The 25,532-nt window shown below is 44.8% G+C and overlaps 2 protein-coding genes across 2 annotated transcripts in view; one reads left to right on the forward strand and one right to left on the reverse strand.

Annotated features, from left to right (window-relative positions):
* Positions 1–23,732, reverse strand: part of SHC3 (SHC adaptor protein 3) — a 172,436-nt gene extending 148,704 nt beyond the window's left edge. The window contains exon 1 of the mRNA XM_050761272.1: positions 21,252–23,732. Coding sequence (XP_050617229.1) covers positions 21,252–21,725 — 474 coding nt within the window. The 5' untranslated portion in view covers positions 21,726–23,732. The remainder of the gene's footprint in view (positions 1–21,251) is intronic.
* CKS2 (CDC28 protein kinase regulatory subunit 2) overlaps positions 1–25,532 on the forward strand; it is a 974,690-nt gene that overhangs the window by 810,304 nt on the left and 138,854 nt on the right. The gene's annotated exons all lie outside the window — the stretch shown is intronic.

Raw genomic sequence — 25,532 nt, forward strand, 5'->3', positions numbered from 1 at the left:
TGGTGTTTTGGGCATGGAAAGAGGGTTGGGTGTGAAAAGTGGTGCCCCTCTACTTTTGGTTTCCCAACCTCCTTTTCCAGGCTTTTCTCAGCTTCCATATGTTACGTCAGGCAAAAAATTAGCTATTCCCCTGATGATGTATCTGTTTCCTCAGCTACTAAGACAACTCTCATTTAAGTATCTCCCCTCACAGAGAAAATTATACTAATATAAATGCCATATAGGTGTTCATCAAAAGACCTAGGATGCCTTTGTAAATGTGAGCTGGTGGCGTGTGTCATCGGTCTCATGTACGACAAGGAAGCTGAGTCAGAGAGAGGAAGTATGACTGGGGTGTGGTTAAAAGTAAACCACTGTGCTTGATTTCATCTGAAAATCACATCAATGCAATAGACCACATCTGCTATCCAAAGTCAAAGGAAAAGAGCAAAGGAATATTCCAAAAATACATATTGGTATTATGGCTAATGCCATGTTCTAGCTGGTGGGTGAGGCAGATAAAACTAAGCAGCCATCTTCATTCCACTGTACTTCCACTTCTATTCTCATTTTCACTCTGCCACTAAGCTGGCTGCTTAGCCTTAGAAAATTCGTTATCTCCCCTTGAGCACTGCTTTTCTTCACCACACCCCGCAAAAAAGACTGCTGGTCAGGATGACCCTGTGTGGCCTGCTGAGCCCCTCTCTGTGCAGCTGAAGCCAGTGCTACCAGCCAGGTTCTCAGTGCTGTTGCTGGTTCGACGGAGCCAGCCCTGGGCCCCAGTCTCAATACAAACCTCCATTTCACTGAGTCGGACCATTTCTGAATGCTTGGCTTGCGTTCTACCCAATGCCACAGGCCCTTAATTCTTGGAGCCGGCTTCTCTCTCTTTGATCTTAGGGAACAACCATTTAGCCACGTCCAGTCTGGTGTGAATGACCAAGAAGAAGTCCAGTTGTCTCTGAAGCCTGGGCAAGAATGATGGTCCTGGGGGTCTCCTCAGTTCCCTAGTCCATTGCTTCTCCATCCTTACAGGATGTGCGAGTGTCACCCAGACCTCATAGGACTGCTTCCAGCTCCATTCCTAATGGAATGTCAGTAAGGTCCTTCTATCACCAGCCAATATGCTGGACTTGTTCTTGAGTGCCATTGAGCCCAAAAGGCCACCCTAAGTAGCCCATTAGAGAAGAAATACCAGCTGCTGACTCTGGCATCAGCTCAGCCCCTGAACATGTAGTTGGCAAATCATCATCTACCTGCTTCTCCCCCTGGTCACATTCACAAGGACTTTCCCTGCCTTGGGTTTTTCCCTCCTAAATCCCTACTGATTGTCAACCCAGCTCTGGTTAACTGACTTGGCACCTGAGGGTTCATCTGTTAAAAATGTCTCTAGCACAAGAAATTCATGCCACCCCATCTACCTCTTTGCAGAAGAAAATTGTTCCTATTAAGCTTTTAAATTCCATATTTTCTCATCAATGGATCTGATTCTTACTGTCATCCAGGGTATTTTTGTGGTTTCTTCCAGCCTAAAACCCATGAATCTACACCCATAGCAAAAATACTTATGTTTCTGAGGCCTCCTGGCATTTGTGCCCTTATAGAGTACCCTCCCCCACTGAATGTGGCTGACCCATGTGACCAATAAAATACTGTGAAGGTGACAGTGTGTACTTCCCAATGCTAGGTCATAAAGATATTACTGCCTTGATTGCTGCACACTCTGGCAGAAGCCATCCACCATGTTATATCAACACTCAAGCATTCCTATGGGAAGAATATATAGTGGGCCATGTAGAAAGGAACGGAGCCCTCCTGCATATAGCCAGATACCACCTGCCAGTCCTGGGAGTTCACCATCCTGAAGTGGATCCTCCAGCCCCGGTCAAGTCTTCGGACGATTACAGTCCTAGCTGACATCTAGTAACTTCATGGAAGACCCTGGACTGAAACTGAACTGAAACATCATAGATATGATTAAGCTAAGGATCCTTAAAACGGGGCAGGAATGCCTCTTAGGAGCCTGTGGTCCCCCCACCGACATAATTTTTTTTTAATCTTAAGTGCATTCAAAAAATTCCAGACACCTAACTAGTCCTAAAAAAGTAAATATAAATTTAACAAACCACAACAATAATAACAACAACAAAAACGTAATAGCCATACAAAGTCACAAGATGTTTGCTTCCCTATAAAAACCAAAGACAGCATCTTAAAATATGTCCCTGAGTTGTGTTCCAGAAACTAGACTCCCACCAAATGGAGCCACTGGCACATAGATCTCAGATAAGGAGAAGCTGAGGACTCAACTCTGATTGCTATTCTTTGTTCTAAATTTCTTCCTAAAGGGCCTGGAGAAGATCATGCCCATGAACCAGAGCTCACCTTCTTTTCTGCTGATCATACATTCTGAGACAAAGCTTTGCCTCCTTAATCACAAATCAGAAAATTTTGGAATCCACCTATGACCTGTGGGCCTCTGCTTGCAGATGTCCTGTCTTTTAAAGTCAAACCAATGTATAGCCTCCCTGTGTTGATTTATGACCTTGACTATAACTTTTGCCTCCCTGCCTCCATAAACCCTTACCTTTAAGCCATCTGGGAGGTTGGGTCTCAAGCATAAGCTACCCAATTCTCCTTACTTGGCACCCTACAAGTAAGGGTTAGACTTAAATATCCTCCCACTAACACCCTCCTTTCTCCCACTACAAAACTCAATAAATATTTGGCCCTACTGCACCGGGTGAGTGGACCCCAGTTCAGTTCAGTAGCATCCTGAGATAGAAAGATCATTCTGGATTATTGGGTGACCCATACATGTAACTACAGGGTCATTATAAGAGATAAGCAAGGGAAAATCCAATCACAGATGAGAAAAAGACAACATGACAGTGGAAGCAGAGATTAATGTGGCCACAAGCCAAGGAATTCTCACAGCTAGAAGCCTTAGAAGCTGCTGGAGACAAGATGCAGACTCTCCCCTGGAGCCTCCAGAACAAATGAGCCCTGCAGATACACTGATTGTGGTCCTGTAAATCTTAGGGCAGACTTCTGACCTCCAGAACTGTAAGATAAATTTCTGTTGTTTTAAGTCACTAAATTTGTGGTCATTTGTTAGATTAGCAACAAGAAACTAATATATTGCCAAAATGTTTTTTTAATTTTTGTCAATCTTCCTAAGTTTAACAATTTTTTTTTTTATTCAGGATCTCTCTCTGTTACCCAGGATAGAGTGCAGTGGTGCAATCATAGCTCACTACAACCCCCAACTCCTAAGTTCAAGTGCTCCTCCTGCCTCAGCCTCCTGAGTAGCTGGGATTACAGGCATCCTGCCACCAGGCCAAGCTAATAAAAAAAATTTTTTTTTGCAGAAATAGGATCTGGCTATGTTGCCCAGGCTGGCCTCAAACTCCCAGCCTCAAGTGATCCTCCCACCTTGGCCTACCAAAGTGCGTGGGATATGTATAGGTGTGAGCCACCATGCCCAGGCTGGTGTATCAATTTTAATTTTTTTTTTCAAAAAATCTGATTGTGGTTTCGTTGATTTTTTTCAATTGATTTCCTATATTTAATTTTATTGATTTCTGCTTTTATCTTTGTTATTGCCTTCCTTCTGCTTGCTTTCATCCTTTTTTTAGTTTCTTGAGGTAGACAGTTGGATTATCGATTGAAGAACTTTTCTGCTTTCTAAGGTAAGCATTTGGTGCTATAAATTTTCCTCTTTGCACTGGTGCCATGTCTCATATATTTTGACATGTTGTAGCTTCATTTTCATTCAATTCTATGTATTTTTTTAATTTCCTTTGAAGCTTCTCCTTTGTCTCATTAATTATTTGCAGTCATGTTGTTTAATTTCAAAGTCTGGAGATTTTCTTACTGTTTTTCTATTACCAATTATTAATTTAGTTCCATTTTAAATTGAATTTCATTGTGATCAGAGAACATGCTTTGTATGACTTTAATTCTTTTAAACTTGGTTAGATTTGTTTTATGACCTAAGACATGGTATATCTTGGTGAAGGTTTCACGGACACTTGAAAAGAATGTTTATTGTGCTGTGATTTTGTGGAAGGCTCTATGTATGTCTATTAGATCCTGTTGGTTCGTTATTTTGTTCAGCTTTTGTCCATCCTTGTTTATTTCTGTCTAGTAGTTCCATCAATTGCTAGTAGTATCAATTACTAGATTATTCTGTCTAGTGGGCTGCTGAAGTCTCCAACTGTAATTGCGGATATATACATATCTTTCTTGTGATTGCTTCTGTTACAAGGACGGGTTCATATACACGTTTTGTTTCACCAGGCTCTTCTCACTCAACAATCCCTTGTAAAAATCTTTTCAAATCAACCGTAATACGACTCTAGTTCACTTTTAGAAATGGCTACATAGTACTATTTCATAGTGTAAATGTACCAGAATTTACCCTACCACTCTATAGTGCGACCTTTGCTTTGTTGGGTGGGCAACATAATCCCCAGTGAAAATTCCACTGGCTTTCTCAGTCACAAGCCTGAATTTTGATGACAGAGGCTGACAGTTGAAAACTCATAGTAGTTAAGTGGACCATAGCATATAGTAGGGGCTAGAAGGGTGCGGGGTAGACATGAGTCTGTATTGAGCCTTTTGAGAAAAGAATTGTGACATTGAAAACCATCAGTAATTCTGCTTGTAGGTCATAATAAGCCATAAAGAAAACTCTACCATCTTTTCTTTAAAAAAGAGTAGTGGTATCTTAGACAAAGATTAAATTATCTCTTAGTCATGTAGGCATATGAACTAAAGACCCAAATTGTTCTTAGGATAGGAAAAAATTCTACAGATAGAATATAGGCCAAATCTGGCCAACACAGTAATTCAACCTTATTCCTTACTATGAGCAGGGTCTCTTAAATTTAATTTACAAACCAGAATGTAAACAATAAGATAATCTAGATATAATGGGATCACAACTGTTGAGGAAGTAAGAAATGTTTGGCTTGGAGAAGAGAAGGCTAAGGAAAAACACCTGTTTAGCTACTTCAAGGACTGTCATCTGGTAAGGAAGGAGCTCCATTCTGCCGGGTTTGAGAGGGCAAATGTCACCCAGATGGAGGGGGGTTGTATTAGTCAGCGTTCTCTAGAGGGACAGAACTAATGGAATAGATACATATATATAAAGGGGAGTTTATTAAGTATTAACTCGCACAATCATAAGGTCCCACAATAGGCCGCCTGCAAACTGAGGAGAAAGAAGAGCCAGTCCAAGTCCCAAAACTGAAGAACTTGGAGCCGGATGTTCATGGGCAGGAAGCATCCAGCACGGGAGAAAGATGTAGGCTTGGAGGCTAGGCCAGTCTAGCCTTTTCACGTTTTTCTGCCTGCTTTATATTCTAGCCATGCTAGCAGCTGATTAGATGGTGCCCACCCAGATTAAGGTCTGCCTTTCCCAGCCCACTGACACAAATGTTCATCTCCTTGGGCAACACCCTCACGGACACACCCAGGATCAATACTCTGCATCCTTCAATCCAATCAAGTTGACAGTATTAACCATCACAGAGGTCATGGAGTGCAAGGCACAATGGCCAGCAACACACTGGTCACTTGGTTCAATAGGGAAATCCTGGCCATGGGAGGACTTCACACAGAGCCTGCTTCCCGAGGATTTTAACCTTGACTGAGTGCATTCCAACTCTAAGGGGCTACAGCCCATGTTACAGGCAAATGACAGCTGATATGTAGTGTCAGGTGTCCCTGACTACAGCCATTCTTCAGTGGCACATCTTCCCCATCCCCTTGGCAAACACTGTGCACCCTCCCACCTCCAAGGAGCTTCTCACTCTGATTCTCCTGCTGTGAACACGCTCCACTCCTCCACCTACCCAGATCTGGATAGTCCTTCCAGATCCAGAATAAATCCCACCTCCTCAGTGAGGCCTTTTCTGATAACCCCAGCCCACCACTGATCTCTTACCACGTAATTAACACCTTTTTAGAACATAGATTTTTTTTCCCCATTCAACTGAATTAAAAGTTCCTTTTAGGCAATCACCCTGCACCTCTTCAACAACCTACAATACCTTCCACAGAACAAGACGTGTAAATGAGCTTTCAAAAAATACTTGTTGATCCATTCATTTCCCCCTTTCTTTTTCATAAATCCATGTAATTTTAATTAGAGGTGGGGGCAAGTGAAAGTGTTAAGGAGTTTAGCTTTCTGTTAGGAAATGTGCTGGTAAAATTTGGCTATACAATGTTTTAACTTAATAATGATCTCTCCTGGCTGTCATTAAAGTTGACTCTCTTACCGAAACCCTTCTGTAATTAGCTGTCAAGAGAAAGGACAGGAGAACACAGAATTCAAGGGTCTGCTAACAGTGCTTTCCAACTACCAAACAGCCTTTAAAGATTTTGGGTGGGCTGTGGTATACATAGTTCATGGAAGGAACAATTACCAAGGAATTTACTAATTGAACAGAATTCAAAATGTGCCTCCGTGGAATTATGTTCTTAATCCCCAGCAGTATACAAATAGGCCCCAGGTCACCTTCTGGACCAGTCGCTGTTGATCAGGCACATCCTCCAGTGCCCTGCAGCCGGCTCCCATTCCTCTGTCGTCAGTCGCATATTAAGTATTCATCACAGGCTCCTTCTCCAGGGAAGCCTTGGGAGAGGCTGGCTGATAGAGTTTGGATCTGGCCCCCACCCAAATCTCACGTTGAAATATAATCCCCAGTTTTGGAGGTGGGTGCTGGTGGGACCCGACAGGATCACAGGAGCGGGTTTCTCATGAATGGTTTAGCACCACCCACTTCGTGCATCCCCACCATGCTGTTCTCGCGATAGTGAGTGAATTCTGGTGAGAGCTGGTCATTTAAAAGTGTAGGCGCCCTACTTCTCTCTCTCTCTCACTCCTGCTTCTGCCATGTGTCTGCTCCCTGCTTCACCTTCTGCTGTGCAGTCTCCCCAGAAGCTGAGCAGATGTCCACATCATGCTTCCTGTACAGCCTACAGAGCCAGTTAAACCTCTTTTGTTTATAAATTACCCAGTCTTGAGTATTTCTTCACAGCAATGCAAGAATAGGCTAATACATTGGCTGAACACCTGTCCCACAATCCATGGCCTTACATCATGTCGTTGTCAGCTCAGGCTCCCATAACAAATATACCACAGACTAGGTGGCTTAAACTACGAACATTTATTTTTCATTCTGGAGTCTGGATATCTGAGATCAAGGTATTGACAGATTCAGTGTCTGGTGAGGGCTCGCTCACTGGTTGCAGAAGACTGTCTTCTTGCTGCATCCTTAACATGGTAGAAAGAGGGCAAGCAAGCTCTCTGGGACCTCTTTTATAAGGGCACTAATCCCATTCATGAGAGCTCCACCCCTATGACCTAATCACTTCCCAAAGGCCTCACCTCCTAACACCATCGAATTAGGGGTTAGGATTTCAACAGATGAATTCCGGGAGGACACAGACACTCAGTTCATAACACACCACATATCAAAACTCATGGTCTGATGCTACACACATGTAAGCCCATCTAGATTATGGTTTCCCTGAGAGTGGGAACTATTCATCCAATTCATCTTAGATTATCCAGGGCTCCGGCATTGGGCATCTGGTAGAGCCTTGCTTCATATGGATTGACTTGAAGGCTACAGAGCTCTGGAGACCCTGAGCAGAGAACACCAGCTGCCCCAATGGCAGAGGCAGGAGAGAACAGTTTGCTTATGTGAGCTTAGTCTTGAAGGCCAAAGAGGATTATTTTAGGCCAAGATGAGAAGGGGCCCAGAGGGGAAGAGTTTGAGCTAAGCCCAGAAGTGCAACTGGTTTGGGAGAAAACAAGTTTCTCCTTGTGGTTGGAGTATCGGGGTAGGGGTGCAGGAGATGAAGCTCCAGAAGTAAAATGAAGCCAAACTGAAAGTTTTTACACTCATAATAAGGAATTTGGATTGAATTCTGTAAGCAAGGCAAGCGAGCAGCAGACAGCTTTTAATTAGGCAGATGAGATGACAGACATGTATTTTAGAAAGATAAATAATTCACCACAATTACAGAAAAAGGTGAAAAATGCATATTTACCTTACTAGATGCTGAAAAAAACCTGATTTAATTCAGCAACCATTTCAGATTTCTAAAAAACTAGGATCATAGAAAAATTTTCTTAACTTGTAAAAATGTATGTAATCGTAAATGTTCTTGGTATTTGAATACAGAAGAGCTCGCTTTGTAGCCAGGAGCAAGAAAGTAGCCTTCACCAATAGAATTGTTGACTGTACTCAAAACCCCAGCCAAGGCAATAAGAGAAGGAAAGGAATAAACTTATTATACACACAGTGAAAAATGTCTGTCCAAGTGGAAAGATGAATATAGAAGAATATTCGCTATTTTATAATTTGTGAGAAATTAGAAACTGTCTACCTGTCTAACAATAGGGAACTGTTGGAATAAATTTTAGTTCACCCATAATTTGAGTGCCAAGTGAATGCCAAAAAAAGAGAGAGAATTATAGGTACTAATATTGAAAGATCTCCAAAGCATATGAAGTTAGAAGAGCAAGTCACAGATCAATATATGTAGAATGTTTTGTGTTGTGTAAACAAAAAGAAGAAAAGATGAAAGAAAGAAAAGAAAAAGACGTGTGTGTGTGTGTGTATGTGTGTGTGTGTTTTCACACACCCTGGAAATACAAGTAGCAGATGATTGTTGTGGATTATCTCTGAGAAGAATAAAATTAGTAAGTGTCAGGAAGAGAGCTGAGAGGAAACTTTCACTCTTCACCCCAAATAGTTGTGTATTGTTTGAAACATTTCAGAGAGGCAATATCATTTTTTTCTCTTGTTTAATAAGAAAAGTCTTTCCCAAAGCAATTTTCTGGAAAGATCAGTAGTTTATTGCCATCATCAAGGCAAAGAAAAGAAAAATGGTGAGGGCATGAATCGGAATAAAAGGAAGGAAAAGAAGAAAAATGTGAAGCCCTTTGGAGGTGGAAATGAGAGGTTGGTGACTGAACAGATGGAAGAGGCTTAGAAAAAGGACGTGTTCAGCAATGACTTGGGGGTCTCAGATTTGGGGAGAGGATGGACAGTGACACATGAACAAGAAACAGATGCCAGAGGGAAAAACCGTGAATTTATTTTGAGACATGCTACACTTAAGAGGCCTCCGAAATGGGAGATGGGCAGGTTGCACCACCAGTTAGCGACACAGACCTGGGTAGATGTCTCAGTAGCCTTGAGCCCATGATGCTTGTCTCTGCTTCCATCATCACTCCTAATCGTCTTCTAATTGCCTCTACTTTAATTCTTACTTTTCCAATCATTTCTCCACACAGAAGATAGAATAACCTTTGGGAAGTTGCCAGTGGCTTCCCACCACACTTGCCAAAGTTCAGTGAGCTGTAGATCTGACCCCACACCCTGTCTGGTTCCACACACTCCAGCCAAGCAGGCGCACTCTGCTTCTGTCACCTCCTCTAGATGGGCCCACGCAATCAGGCACTGACACCTACACACACATGTCCCACCTGCCTGCCAGATAATCCCACCCGTTATTTCGGCTCCATTTCAGTATCATCTCCTGGGAGAAGCCATCCTTGATTTCCACATCACCACCACTAGCGTGGCTCCTGGTATTTTCTCTCATCCGTCTCCCCCACTGGCACTGAAGGAGCAGGAAGCAAACAATTCACCACTCTATCGCCAATCCTAGCACAGGCCTAGCACAGAATAGGGGTTCAATAGATACTCGTTGAATGAAACAATTGATTTTAAAATTGATGAAGGAATACACTAGTCAATGGGTGAATGGGGAGGGCAAGACTGGAAAAAAATCCAGAAACAAAGATGGAAAGATAAGAGGACTGCACAAGAACCAAAGGACAAAACACTTCAAGGCCGAGACTGGGAGTCCTCCAGGGAGAGGACAACAGTATCGGGGTCTGCGGGGAAGGAGGTCAGGCTGCAAAAGAATCGAAAAGGGGTTTAGATTTCATATGAGGGGGCACTGATGGACCTTTTCCAGATCACTATCCACGGACCGAGAGAAGCCGATCACTGCATATTGATGTGAATAAGAAGAGAGGAAGTGAAGTGGGAAGGAAAGGATGCACAAGGGAAGAGAGAGGGCTTCGAGTGGAGGCACGATGGAAGGAAGGCTGATTTAGCGGGGAACAGACCTAAGGAGTGTGTCCCTCTCCCTGTATATGTAATTATAAGACAAGCAAAGATAGTAAGTACTAAAAACACAGAACCTCCTAATGACTGTATTACACATTGCTGCTGTCTGCACCTTAAGGTTGAATTCACTGTACCGTGTGGTGTAGACGCTACCAGCTGAGCTACTGCATTCCTCTTCCTGCCTCCCAGTGGCAGCAGGGCAGTGGTTCTTCACAGCACAAAAACTGGCAAAACTTCAAATCATGACTTTTTTGTCCCAACAGCCAGAGATGTTAACCATTGGCCAGCACACCCCTGCCCTGGGGGTCCAGCAGGAGGGAGGGAAGGAGGGCAATGAGGGGGACGGGGTTGTGGTCAACACCCGGACATCAGAATTCTCCCCTCTGGCTGTTACGTTGTGAGTCTTATTTTCTCCTCTCACCTGAGTTAATAAGTCATTCTGCAAATGAGGTTCTTATCTATTACAGGAGTTGCTACTTCCAGTGAAAAAAGTCACAGCTCAGTTCTCTACATAGTGCAGCCATCACCTCCTTACAAATAACAATCCTTTAAAAAGCAGTTTCTCTATCCAGAGACCAGAGGAGACCCTGGAGGACTCAGCCCTAAGAAGGGGTGAGGCGGGCTGACCAAGCAAGGGGTACCATGATCCCATCAGTCATATGGACGTGGAAAGTCAGAGGACGAAAGGAGGCTTCTCAGCATGTGGGAAGCAGGAAGGACTCAGGGGCACCTGCCAGGCCCTGGGCCCTGCCAGCTCACCCACTTACCAGTGACCTTCTGTTCTCAGCCCAGCTTCCCGAAAGAGGCGCCACCCTGCCTGGTTCCCTTTTCTGAGAGTACTTATTTGCTATTTGTTCTTTAATTTGGTCAAACCCAAATAGAAACATGCACCAATATACTTTTTAGAACTTCCATGATAGCAAACCTTAAATTGAGAAAATCACATCTGTAAATTATTATTATTGTTATTATCGTTTGCAGATTAGGGGGAAAACCCCATGGCTTTTCCATTTTACTGGTGAAACACCTTGACACAGAAGCGTGTTTCCCCTCCTGGGTGCCTCTGCCTCCTGTGACTCAAAAGCATCAATGTAAGGTGGCTACATGTCCTGCTGCTGGGCTTGCCCCCACCTCGAGGGACCATATCAGGTGTGATGCTGCCAGGGGCAGGCAGCCACCCGGGTCCCCACACCCTGAACCAGCTTGTGAACCACAGCCATGGGCCCTTGCCACTTAGCCCCATAAAGACCTACTCACAGCTCCCCTTGTGGACAGTCACAGTTTATCTGTCTTATAGCTCAGACCCCTACTCTAGCATCCATCTATAGTAAACCCTGAACAAACATTTGAGGAATTTAAAAATGTTTCTCTATTTGGGTCGGGCACGGTGGCTCATGCCTGTAATCCCAGCACTTTGGGAGGCTGAGGCAGGCGGATCACCTGAGGTCGGGAGTTCGAGACCAGCAGACCAACATGGAGAAACTCTGTCTCTATTAAAAATACAAAATTAGCTGAGTGTGGTGGCGCATGCCTGTAATCCCAGCTACTTAGGAGGCTAAGGCAGGATAATTGCTTGAACCCGGCAGGCAGAGGTTTCTGTGAGCCAGGATCGCACCATTGTACTCCAGCCTGGGCAACAAGAGCAAAACTCCGTCTCAAAAAAAAAAAAAAAAAAAAGTTTCTCTATTTGATACCCAAAGGAACAGTAATAAAATCTGAGACTCTTTCAGACAAGTTTATCTGATCATTCCTTATCCCGTATTTCCATATTGTTAGGAAACAGAAATCCCTACAAGTGGTTCAGGTCAGTTAGTGGCTACTGTAGAAAATACTTCTAGAGTTTACGTGTATTTCGGAGGGTGAATTGTATATGTCCACTTGACTGAGCCATGAGATGCCCAGATATTTGGTTAAACATTATTCTGGTGTGTCTGTGAGAGTTTTTTCCTTTTTGATAACATTAACATTTGAATCAGTAGTAGACTGAACAAACAGATGGCCCTCCCCAGTTTGTGTGGCTCTTCTCCAATCCGTTGAGGGCCTGAATAAAACAAAAAGCCTGACCCCTCCCCTGGATAACAGAGAATTCCTTTTGTTGGTCTTCCAGCTGGGACACTCTTTTGTCCCGCCTTCAGATCAAACTGAAACATTGGCTCTTCCTGGGTCTCAAGAGGCCAGCATCAGAACTGGAACTGACACTATCAGCTTTCCTGGGTCTGGCCCACCCTGCAGACCTTGGGACCTGCCTGCCTCCAAAATTATGCAACCCAATTCCTTATAATAAATCCCTTTTATTATAAGAAACTCTTGGTTCTGTTTTTTTCTGAAGAACCCTGACTAATACTATTAAAAACAACTTGGGAGAACACCCATTTCCAGAAGGCTCCTCAGATACTGGAAGAGGCCCTGCCGGACACTGAGCAGAGGAGGTTGGGAGATGCGCCTCCCACCTCCCCACCTGAAGGCTAGGAGGCCTGCTCCTCGTCACAGCTCACAGTGCTTCCTGGGGACCACAGAGTCAAATCTAGGACGTCTGAGCACACTTGGGACCCTGAACCACTTGGCCATATTTCATATCACTGTTAAGCCCAAGGCTGCAACTTATTCGTCAAGAACATGGTGTGTTCTCCAAGCACTGAGGCGGAGGCGCCATCCAGACCTGCACAATTCTAGGGCCCCACTAACACACTTGTAAGTTCATTCCTGAAGGACAGTCACCATGGACCAACTTGAGGTCCTCATTCCCACTGTGTGAGGAGTGCCTTCATGTCTAGAAGGAATGTGGACATCCAGGCCACTGCTTGACCCACACCAGGGCAAAGACAGGCCCACACAAGTCCACAGAGGAGCAGCAGGCAAAACCTGGAAGTCTGGAAACTGCTCCTAAACAGTGCAGGGTGGGGTGGCGTGCAGATGGCACTGAACCGATGGCTGTTGAAGTTGGGTGGTGGGTGATGTGTCCTGGGGCCTCATTTTACCATTCTCTTTATTTTGTTGTGTTTATATGTTTCGTATGTTGATGTATGTTTTAAAATCCTCATAATAAATGTTTGAATTTTGTAAAAGGGTGTTTTACAAGCCATGTTACAAGGTTGGCAGGTGACCTTGCAAGACAGGCAGGGCTGCAAGCAGAGGAGGTAGAGATCAGTGTGAGGTGGGTTAGGCTCCCTCACCCTTCATGTCATGTCAGGGATGGGCAGGACGAATGGGCTCAAGGCTATCTTTCTCCTGCTGCCAGTTTTTAGGGGCCTCTCCTGCTGAGTGGGTTGTGGAGGTCTTTTTGTTAAGAAGACCCGAGGCATCCAAACCAAGACTCAAGGAGGGAGAGGCAGCAAGGAGGGATGCGCTAAACCCTGGGTGGTGAGGGAGCTCTTTGGTATTTGACATGGTACAGCCCAAGGGCACATCCAGGAACTAAACCATGTGCCTGGCAGGGGCCAACCTGTATTTTTGCCAGCCTGAAGCACAGCTCATGCAGTCAAAATCAGCAGGGAGGGCCCACCATGGCCAGAAGAGAAACCTGCACTACTCACTTTAATCTTAGAAAGACGCCTGTGCACGCCCGGCACAGTGGCTCATGCCTGTAATCCCAGCACCTTGGGAGGCTGAGGCAGGCAGATCACTTGAGGCCAGGAGTTCAAGACCAGTCTGGGCAACACAGGGAAGCCCCATCTCTACAAAAAGTAAAACAATTAGCCAAGCATGGTGGTGTGTGCCTTTGTCCCAGCTATTCGGGAGACTGAGGTGGGAAGATAGCTTGAGCCTGGGAGGTCGAGGCTACAGTGAGCCATAATCATGCCACTGGATTCCAGTCTGGGTGATAGAGTGAGACTCCATCTCCAAAAATAAAAAAAATGCATATGCTAGGGAATAATGGAATACAGTTGGCCCTCCAAATTCATGAAAATATTTTTTAAATACATGAAAAAAATAACAATACAAAAATAAAAAATAACACAAATCAAACAATGCAGTATAACAAATATTTGTGTAGCATTTACATTATAATAAGTATTAGTAATCTAGAGATATTACAATTATAGTAGACGGTATATGGAAGATGTGCCTAAGTTATTTGCAAATACTGCATCAGTTTATATCAGGGACTTGAATATGCTCAGATTTTGGTATCCATGGGGTTCCTGGAACCAATCCCCCTTAGATCTCAAGGGATGATTGTACACAAATCCCTCATAATTCACTTACATTTTGTCCATCTTCTGGAGGGGCAATAAGTCATTGTGAAGGGCTGGGTCTTCCAGGCAAAGAACGCTCAAAACAACTACGTTTTCATTGTTTTATCTTAAGAAATAGAAGCCTTCTGTGACTCCTGCTTTGGTAAAAACTGTAAGAGGCCCAGAGTATACAGTTCCTCTACTAAATACCACCTTGGGGGTAAATTCTTTGTCAACAGAGCTAGAACCATATTTTGATTTTTTTTTTAAACAGAAAGTTTCTATTTGGGCAGGTGGCAGTGGAAATTTTTAATGTTTGCAAAGCAAAAAGCACTATTGTCAGTAGATTGCCAAGCAATTATATTTAATGGAATTTGATAAAATGAAGTTTGTCAGAATGACCTCAGAGTAGAGAGCATTTCTGATGTGAGGCTGGGTGAAGGCCAAGTTCCAGAGTTTGAAGGGTTCATACAAGTTTAAATTCTTGAAATTTGGAATGGACTCTTTGCTTCTTTTTCTGCCTATTCAATAGACAAACATGAGGAAAGCCTTTTTTGAGGGGTTCTCCACTTTGGGAAAACCATGCATTTCAGATAATATCTGAGGATGGCTTCAAGTCGGAAGTAAGCAGCACTATAACAATGAGCTCTTTGAACATTTTTCTTCTTGGTTTTGAGGAGCTTCAGATATCCAGACAGCTGCTGGGGCGTCAGGCACCTGCAAGCACAATGGACCGGGTAAGGCACCTGTTCGAGCTGTCTCCTCAACTTCTCTTTTCTGCAGCTTCTTCCAGCATCCAGGCTTCAATGCAGATCCTCACAGGCACCTGGGCTCATGGCTAGAAACCCAAATCTTCTCTAAATGGCAGTGGTATTTGCCAGACCAGCTGTGGTGCAGAGTAAGGTGTGTCTGAACCCAGAATCCATAGATCATAGAATCCATGAATCTAACTAAACTGCTGCCACCTGCCTTAGAAAAAGACCCCAGCCAGAGGTGCCATCCAGTGTTGAGAAGATGCTCGCCAGCCAAGAAGAGCAGTGGTGGTCCCCTCTTCCAGACATGTCAGATGTACAGGAGGGCTGAGGTATATCCGGCACCTTCTCACCAATTCTCCTCACAAAGATGAAGAAGACTAGCATGGCCTGTAACCATGGAAACATGGCCTTTGGCCCCTGGTATCTCACTGGGGGTCAAGTGGTCCAAACAGGGATGCCTAATCCCTCTCACCCCAGTGTAACTGGTGCCACTCTGCTTATTTATAACCATGACTGCTCTGCAACTGTGAAGTGGCCACTCAGGGAAAATTCACCAATTCTAGCACTGGGAGACATGGACTAATGACTCCCAGTGGACCCTCACATTGTCACACTGTTGTTGTTTTGGTGGGGAGGGGAGAGGCGAAATCACAATGGGGTCAAAATATTTTGTTTTGTTTTTTAACTCACAGAACATAAGTAATTATGAATTTGTAAGACCAAAACCAACTTGTAAGGCATATCGTGCAGCTGCACATCCCCACACCCCTGTGACACACACACACGATGGTCAACATCCACCCACTCAGTAGGCTGTTCCTATGCTCACTGCCTCCCACCTTAAAGATATTATTTATCCACCACATATTGTAGAACTCTTATGATAAACTGCAAAATTGCCCTTTACCCAGGAAACACACATAACTGGTCACTTCTTTCCACTGCATCTGCAACCATTTTTTTTTGTGAATTAAATAATTCACTACCTCTATTACCCTTGGGTATTTTCATTGAACATGCTGGCTCCTCCTTGTTGCTTTCCTCTGAGCCCCACCATGGACTTGGGTCCTTGCACTGCAGGGTCTGGCCCTGGTCCCCGTGATCCAGCAGGTGTCCACCAGGTGAGCACACTCCTGATACTGCAGTGTGTTTCCCTGGGCCCATCTCTTCCAATTACATTAGATGCTGGAGCAAAAAACGATACCGATCCTGATGCCACCATTTCTGCCTCGGCCAGGCCCCCAACCCATAGAGACCAACCCCAGCACAACCCTGCCTTCAACTTACTGCAGCCTGGGACAGCCAGGTCCAGAGAGGTGAGCTGACTGCTCTAGCCCCACACTAAGGTGGTGGTGGAGCTGCAGCCCAGGTGTCCTGCCTTTCACCAGTCCAGGACCTTCACCAGCCCAGGTGTCTGCTCTAATCTCCCCTACCCTAAGCCAGGCACTGCAGGCCAGCAGCACCAGCACATCCTGCAGGGCCAGCCTGTTGGCTGGAAAGCCAGTCTTCCAAGTGGGTTCACGTGTTTGCTGCCCAGGCTTTCTGTTCCCAGGACTCTGCTTTAGTGACAGTAATCATATATTCCTCAAAACTATGACATATACTCAAAGGTAAGACACCATGCGGAGGCAGAGGAGCAGCCATCTGTTCCTTATAGGATGGAAGTTTTGTCGTAGCTTATCTTTTTCTTAAACATGAATATAAAAGAAATGACTGAGATAATTGGGTATTTCTAGAAATACGACATTTCCTATTTTCTAACAAGAAAGAAAACCCCATCCAAAGTCATCACAAGTCATCTACCTGTGGCCTGTGGGGTGTGTGTGTGTGTGGTGTCTGTATGGTCATGTGTGGGCGTGTGGTGTGTCTGTGCATATGTGTGTGTATGTGTGAGGTGTATGTGTGGTTTGTGTGTATGTGTGGAGTGTGTATGTGCCTTTAACACATCTGTGCTTGTGTCACATAAAAAGAGATAACTCACTATCCAGATCAAATTAATAACTTTATCTATTAATTTCAAAAGAAATTCTTAAGCTATTTTTCAAACCATTTAGATATTTACATGTAAGCCATCCATATTATAAGATTTTTAAAGAATTTTGAGAAAAAAATCAACTTTAAAGTTCAACCACACATCAAAAAACAACTTTTCAGTCTAGAAGTAAAATAAAATTCTACAATATTACAGTAGAATTGATACAGTTATTTTAATATAGTTAAAATAACTTTTGTATGATCTTTGCTCACAGTTACCAAAAGAATACAGCTCTGAGAAAATGAAAATTTAAGATATTTTTATACACTTTGTCAAGTGAAAAAAAATTAAGAATAAATTTTTGAGTAAATGTAACTTACGAAGACCACCTATAAAAGGCAGCAGAGCATTTACAAATAAAGCAAATGATTTATACCACCCCAATCATTTGATGCACAAATGGGAGAGAGAAAATAATTTTTAAAGAGTCCTTGTAAAAACAGAGCTTTGTTCCAAAAGGGAAGCATATCAGGAAGTGTCCAGCATATCAGGAAATAATGCCGTACTTTTCTGATCATTCAATCTCCTATAAATAGCTTGCCATTTTCACTGTCAGTAAATGTACAACACTCCACAAGCTGAAACCTATATAACTTCGCTGGAGCCTTCACAGGTGTTTATGAATAACATAATCTGCTGGCTCACTGAATGCTGACGCTGTTGGAATAGCTCTGAGCAGCGGGCACCTAAAACCATTGCTTTTACATTGAGCCTCCTGATTCTTGCCCTTGGCACTTGGGTCAGTTCTAAATATGGTCACTTCTTATCCTTTTGAAGTCTGTGCTGTGATGTGCTCTAAGAAGGAGCCCGTCTTTTGGGGACCACGCTGGGGCCAAAGGCAAACCCAGTGCAGCCCACACAGCATTGCCTCCTGCTCCAGCCTCGCCCCCTCCAGCAGGCAGTTTCAGAGCTGAATGCCAAGGCTGTGCTTGTCTTCAGATGGCCCAGTGGCTCTTTAAAAACTGAACCCCTGCCTCCTGTCCCCTGCACTGTTCATATTCCTTCCTACAGTCTCCCCACCGTGGATCTGAGGACGGAGAAGGTGGAGGACCAGGATATTGCCTTTTGAACCTGCTTAAAGACCAGCAGCCTCCTTGAGTGATGGGGGTCCTACCCAGCTTTGACTTTAGGATAAGATAATTTAAAGGAGAGCAGCACCGTAATCAATACTCATTTGTATTTCTTTTAGGTCAAAATATCAAACACTTTTAAAATGGAAATTTAATGAAACTATTCATTGTTCTTTGCTGTTGGATTTTTCTTTTCTGTCAAGAGCATAGTTTCTTGTTCTTTCTTTTACGTCACCAAAAGAAAAAAAGGAAATGTCAAGTACACTTAGGGGAGTAAAAAGGTGCTGCCAATGAGGCCCAGCTGAAAAGAATATAAACCTCCAGGCAGAGTAAGCTGCAGCCTTCCTGTGTGCATAGCCCCATTCTGTTATTTAGCAGCAAACTCAATGATGGACCAATTAGACATGCTTAGAGCTTTGAATTCTCCTGTTGCTCAGGAACTTCTTCCATGTTTAAATTTTAAGTCCATCATTAATTCACATTCTAAGCTGTTGCTCAAATAGTTTAATGTTTCCTAGATGATCAAAATTCACCAGACTTCTGTACTTTACAGTCCCTGTTCTCAGATTAAGTCAAAATATTTTTGAATTATAATTCATGTGTGCAATATCCTAATATCACCTGGTATTTCTTTGAGGGGAAAATCTATAATACAGTATATAAATTTTCCAGGAAACTAGAAAACATTTGGGGGCTTTATTTTTAATTTAGAAAAAAATTACATCAAAGAGAATAATGCATCCTTTCCCAAACCCTAAACCCTTAGTTTTTACGATTGGTATCTAGTCATATGATAAAGATGGCCCATTTCTATCTACCAGAAATCTTTTAAAGTAAGGATACCAGTAGAACTATTCAAAAATTCTAAATAATGCCAAATTAAGATTGTTTTCGGTTAATAATTTTTCAATAAAATAAGTTCACAGTTTTAAACTCAACATAGGCAATGCGGGAGTTTGCACATGTGCGCCAACAGAGGGCCATGTGATAATTTGAATCAAACATGCACACACACTTTAGCATCTGGTTTTCTTTCTGCGTGATTTCAAACTTCTCCAGGAAAGCAGAGGACAATGCCTGCGTTTATGTTCACATCACATCACTACTCACGGCTGCTAATGAACAAGGAACCAAACCATGGATGGTACAGAGCCCTAATTAGTCATGCCATGCACCCCTCAACCCGTCACTGCAACCCCTTAAATTTGAGGCATCACAAAGTAACCCCAAGACACAGACAAGCTCTGTGCAGATCCAGTCCTTTGACTATGAATACTACTGCTGATGCTGCCAGTAAGTTACAAACCTTACAGCAACAGATTGTCGATGCAGAGCCATTTTATTTTAGTACATTCATCATTATTTTGCCACATTTGACCTTTCAAACTGGATGATGGCCTTCCTTCTTTAAAAAGCAAAAGCAAAGTTCTAAGCAAAGTGATTCAAACAAAAATTTAAAGCCATAAGTTTGAGAATTCTCCCTCAATTTGAAAACTACTCTGTTAAATATGACAGGTAGAAAAAGCTTTGCCAAGGTCTATTTGTCTATTTGAAATGTAGGCTTTTTAAAACAGCAATTATACTAACAACCCAGAAGTAAACACAACCTCAAAGCTGTCAGGGATTTTTGGTTTGGTTTTTTTTTTTTTTTTTTTTTTTGTTTTTGGCCCCTGGTTATATAATTTAAATAAGCAAAACAAGAAGAATATTCTGTTTCTCTTAAAATAAACTAACCCAAATATGCATATATTATGCTCATCTATATCTCTTTGGTAAAATATAATAAAACATACTTAGAAGCTAAAATGAAGGTTAAATTCAAAAGCAGACTGAAAAGGTGAAGAGGCCCTCTTTTAACAACAATGGCCACATTCATCTTCAAGCACTTTTTATATAGTTAAAGGTAATCCACAAAGTTAAGTATCTCTGTTAATATTTTAGTTCCGACCAGATACTGCATTTTACCTGAGGATGCGTTCTGCTAGATTTTTACACTGGAATCTGCAGCCAATATTTACGAACAGACATCCTGGGGGTTTCTCAGTGTTACTGAGGACACTGTGGGGATAGAGTTTGTGTCTCATTTCTTTCTCAATACAAAGCCATGCCTTGGAGTGGCAGGATTGAAATACTGCAACTTCCATCCTTAACCCCTTATGTAGGGGGTGTCTGCTCGGCTGTGGAGGCTGGTAAAGCTCTGAGCTGCCCAACGGGCAGAAGGAAATAACCGCGTGGCAGATTACTTGAACTGTGCTGAGGCTTTTTCCTTAAATATCATAACACGCTTGCATAAGGGTGGAATTTTATTGACTACATCGTGCTTTTATCATCTTTGTGTTGGAGGAAAAAACTCCTTTCCAGCCTGTGGCTCCAAGCGCAGCGCCCTAGTTCCCTTTTAGCACATTTAAATGGAAGACTACAGTCACCAGAAAAATAGTCCCAGAATTCTCATTCCGCTGCTGTAAAGGAGAACCTCTCCTTAGGGAATGAAAGACAAACCCCAAGAAAACCTGGCCTGGGTGAGAAAGTAAAGCCCGTCGAAGAGAAAGCAACACAACATTTGGCCTGCTCTGCAAGGAGCTGGGAATTCTTGCTGCGGGGTCAACAAGATGCCTACCCTCCCTCCAGGGAAGACACAGCAGGAGTAGGGCCGCCACTCAGTGCATCTCTCCTCCCGGGGGCTGCCCTGGGCTCCCCAGCGCGTTTCCTAGATACTAGGCAGGCCGGACCCCCGCTGTCCAGGGCTGGGCTCCCATGACACTGACCAGACATCTGGTAAGCCAGGTGGCAAAGGCGTGCCAAAAAAGTGGAGCCCAGGGAAAACCGGGACGGAGCGGTCATCCGAGTGGTAAACCTTCTCCCAATGGATGCGGGAAAACCGCATTTGTAGTTCCCTCCTCACCGCTGTCAAGCGAGCTGATTGCTAAGGAGTGCGCATTTCCTTGCCTCTAACGTGACAGTCGCGGGTGCGCCCCGCACCCCGGACTTCAGGGAATGGAGGAATCTGTCCCGAACTGGCCCCCACCCTGGCCCCAGAATCCCCAACCCTCAGGGCGGCCGGCGCCCGCACCCACCTTGACCACGTAGGTGACTCCAGGCCCCAGCACCTGGTCGCTGGCGTGCGGCGCCCCCCGAGGGGGTCTGGGCAGCGGCTCGTCGCCCGGCCGGCCCTTCCTGGCGGTGCTCATGGCCGGGGCGCGGGGCGCCGGGGGCGCGCTGCCGTCCGGGGCGGCCAGGCTGGGCGCGCTGCAGCTGCCCGAGAGCCGCGCGCCCGCCCGCTCCCGGGCGGCCGACGACAGGCCGCGGAGGCCCGAGCTGGAGAGTTTCAGGTGGGACACCTTGTGGAGCAGGTGGCCCAGGCTGCCGGGCCCATCGTCGGGCGCCTTGCGCAGCGCCTCTCCGGACACCAAGTAGGGAGCCGCCGCCGGGGTCGCGCGCGCCGCTGAAACCTTGCCTCCGCCGCCGCTCACCGACAGGCTGTGGAGAAGGTCATCGACCGATGTCACCGAGTCATTCCTGAAGCGGTTGTACTTGGTGCGTGGAAGCATGCCCCTCCGTGGGCTCGCTGCATCCGCCCGGGCGCTGCTGGTGCCGGCCCTGGCGCGGGCTGCCGCGCATAGCAGGCGAGCCACTGTCCCCGGAGCGGGACGGAGAGTGGGGGCCCCGGGACAGCCTTCTGGAGAGCGAGAACAGAGCAAGAGGATGGTGCTCTCCCACCATTAAAAGCCAGCACAGCAGCGGCCGCGCAGCCCCGGCCCTGGAGACCGCTGCTTGGGGTTGCACGTTTGCTTTGCAAAAGTCATAGTTGCCTCTGATGGAGCGCCCAGCTGCTTGGGGCTGCTAACAGCAAAAGCATGACTCACTCTGAGAGGAGACCCTTCTCAACAAAGGCTCGGTGAGCACTGCAAATCACTTCCTGTAGCAGAAAAAAAAAAAAAAAAAAGAAAAGAAAAAAAGGAAAAAAAGAAGAAAAAAACGACATCCACCCGCTGACAGCACACTAGAGCCAATCAATTCTCAAATTTCCTTTTTCTACCTTCCCAGATATTTCCTTCCAACCTTTGATTTTTCACCTTCCCATCCCCCACAATCTGCATTTGTGCCAAAGGTAAATCCAATCCAGTTCCTTCAAATCGTCAAATGAACTTTCTGAAACCCATTATTCTGTTAGGTTTTGCTCGTCCCTGCTCAGCCCATCTGTGTGAGCCTGTAAAAGTGTCTAACAGCGATGCGTTAAAATGTGACGAAGGCTTTTTAAGAATCAGATCTTCAGCGAATCCTGATGAATCCTGACTTGGAAGGCAGCATGAATTTTTAAATAGAAAAAACAAAAAGGATATTCACCCTCAGGTGAACATAAAATACCAATTTCCTAGATTTTTCTTTTTCTTTTCAAATTAACAGAGCAGCGATGACAAGTGTCTTTGTAGCAATGCAGTTCCTCCAAAAAAAAAAATCTGCATATGAACTTCTGCACAGTGCCAATCAAGGGGTCTTCCCTGCTAATTTACAGCAGTCTTTCTCAGCCAGGGTTAAGTTGAATATCCACTTCCAAAAAAGAAGAGTGCGTCTTTGACGAGTGGCAACAGGCTCCAGAAATCCATTCCAAAAAAGGGGCTGCATTTAAAGCTTTATTCCTACTGAATGTGTTTAAGCTCTGGAAAAACGCCTAAGAAATGCTACAAATACATTTCAATGTTCCTTCAGTTGCTGCTTGCAACCCTGCAGTCAGGAAGGAAAAAAATGCAGCTGTTCTCATTGCACATCAAATCCACAGGGGGGAAAATATGCCTTCTTTTCAGGAGTCAGGCTCGGGCTTGCAAGTAAAATGCACAGGCCTTCTTTCTCTCAGTTAGGAGAGCAAGACTTTCACTGTCCCCAAAGGTCTGCCCCAGACTGAAGCCCTCTGACTCTTGACCTCAGTGGGCTCTGCCAGGCTTCCTCATGCATTAGGATCACCTGCTCCACAGTGAAACACTCACTATCAAAGTTTCCCCGCAACTTCTGAGCAAGCGAATAAATTCAGTTCTAGCACACTCTCAGGTCACCCTGACCTCTCACGCCCATGATCGAACATGTGGGGCACGTGAGGTCCTGAGTCTTGAACCCTGCTCTACGGAGCAGGGTTTAATGAGCGCCACTCATGGCGGGCGAGCGGGTGAGGCCAACCCCTAGGACGCAAGAGCGCAGAGGAGCCGCGGCGTCCCCGGTACAGGAAACGCGTCCCCACGGCTCGCCTCCTGTGCGCAGCCCTAGCAGAACAGCCACACGGCACTCATTTGTTCCCGTTCCCTGGCTTGCATAGCAACAGCAATTGCACACCCCATAGATGATTTTGATGGTTATCAGAGTCCTCCCCAGATCTGTAGCGAAACAGCCCTATCATTCCCAAAGCGAGATCTTCATTAGATGCAGACAAAAACAGCAAAATGTGAATGAAATGCTGTTTGTGTGAATGAAAAGGCTAGCGAGCGAGCCAGCGTTTCTGTGAATGAAGCAGGGCCTTGCAGCCGGTGCCAGGCAATCCCCTGGGCTCCAGCGGCCTCAGCCAATGAGCGGCCGCCCCGATGACTCATTCAACAAAGGCTTGCTCAATAGTGGAAGATTCCATTTCAATCAAAGGCGGGATCTTTTATCCAACGGCAGTGTGGGAAAAAAAAAAAAGGAAAAAAAAAAAAAAAAAAAAAAAAACACCCAGCCGGACTGCAAAGATACCGGGAGGAAGAGGCCAGCTGCTGTGGAGAGGAAAAGCTGTTTTACAAGGGAATTTGAGATCCCTTGGTCAGGTCTGAGTGTGAAGAGGGTCTCTCTTGGAGGTGAGCTGTGCCCCTAAACTTTCATTCAGCCGTTCATTTACATCAAGGAACAACCATGAATGTGCCAGTCGTTCAGCTTTTATTATGAATGTACACCGAATGCACGTTCAAAACCTAGGTTCCTAGCCCTTGATTCTTTTTTTGTGAAAGGCATGTAGAACACCTGTACACGTTCTGAGGCTCCAGGGAGGAAAAAAAAAAAAAAATCCAAAGCTAAGTACTTAACCCTTTAGCCAACAGGAGACTTTTATTTCTTTTATTATGAGGCCAGTGGAGGGAAATTGGTCATTTTAAAATATAAATAGCAATATAAATTTACTATATATGAAAAGATATGTAATCAAAGACGGAAATTAATATTCCAAGAACACAGTAGTACAGTAAAACCTCACTTACCTGGAAAATAGTATCAACACTTTGGAACGTAGCAGAGAGGTGGAAAAAGAAAAACCCGAAGGCCTCTCAGCATCAAAAGGAGGCTGTGCAGCCCACACAGAAGCTCACACACCCTACTCATGAGAAAACCCTTTGCCCTTGCTGGGGAGCTGTTCATGTTTATTTTAGACCCTGTCGTAGAAAGCCCACATATCTGCTTGATGAACGTAGAGGCAGATGAGAGAGGAGACCACTGCGACAGAAAATGCTAAATGTAAATGAAACTTTCTGATGCTGGCTTGCTTGATAGCCTTCTGACAACATGGAAGGAAGCAGGAAAATAAACTCCATTTTAAAGTCAGCCTTGAGATTCACCAAAGCCAGGCAGGCTGGGGTAATTTACAATGAGAGCCTTTCTGGCATGTTGTGGTTTTTCTTTTTTAAATCAATGCTTAAACACGTATTTGCTTTCTATGGTTGCCATAACAAATTACCACAAAATCAATGGCTTAAAATAACACAATTTATTATCTTCCAGTTTGTAGGTAAGAAGTCCAAATGGGTCATGCTGGGATCCAGCAGGGGTGTGGGCAGAGCTGGTTCCTCTGGAGGCCCCAAGGGAGAATCCACAAATTTCTGAGAAGGTGCCATGAGCTGGGCCCTGGGGAAGGTGGTTTTGCCTTCTGGAAGGCAGAAAATCTGAAATTAATGCTATAACCTAGTTAAGGCTGTGTGAATCTTTAAATATGTGTGAGATACAAAAACTTGACCAAAGGAGTGAGCTTGACCTGAGGATGCGGAGGTGACCCCTGACCCCAGTGGAGGCATCCTCCAGGTAGACTTCACAGGAGGAGACTGTGTGGGCAAGGGCTCCAGGCCTGAGCAGTCTAGAGTCTCCCAGAATCCCTGGTAAGCTGGTTGGGTTGGTGAGGGGGTCAGGAGGGCTGGGCACTCAAAGAGGCTTAGAGGGGTGATGTGGTTTGGATGTGTGTCCCCTCCAAATTTCATGTTGAAATGTGACCCTCGGTGTTGGAGGTTTGGCCTGGTAGGAGGTGACTGAATCATGGGGGTGGATCCCTCATGAATGGCTTAGCACCATTCCCTTGGTGATGAGTGAGTTCTCGCGCTGAGCTTACATGAGATTTGCTTGGATAAAAGAATGTG

This window comes from Macaca thibetana, chromosome 15, assembly GCF_024542745.1.
Source record: "Macaca thibetana thibetana isolate TM-01 chromosome 15, ASM2454274v1, whole genome shotgun sequence".
Taxonomy (NCBI): Eukaryota; Metazoa; Chordata; class Mammalia; order Primates; family Cercopithecidae; genus Macaca; species Macaca thibetana.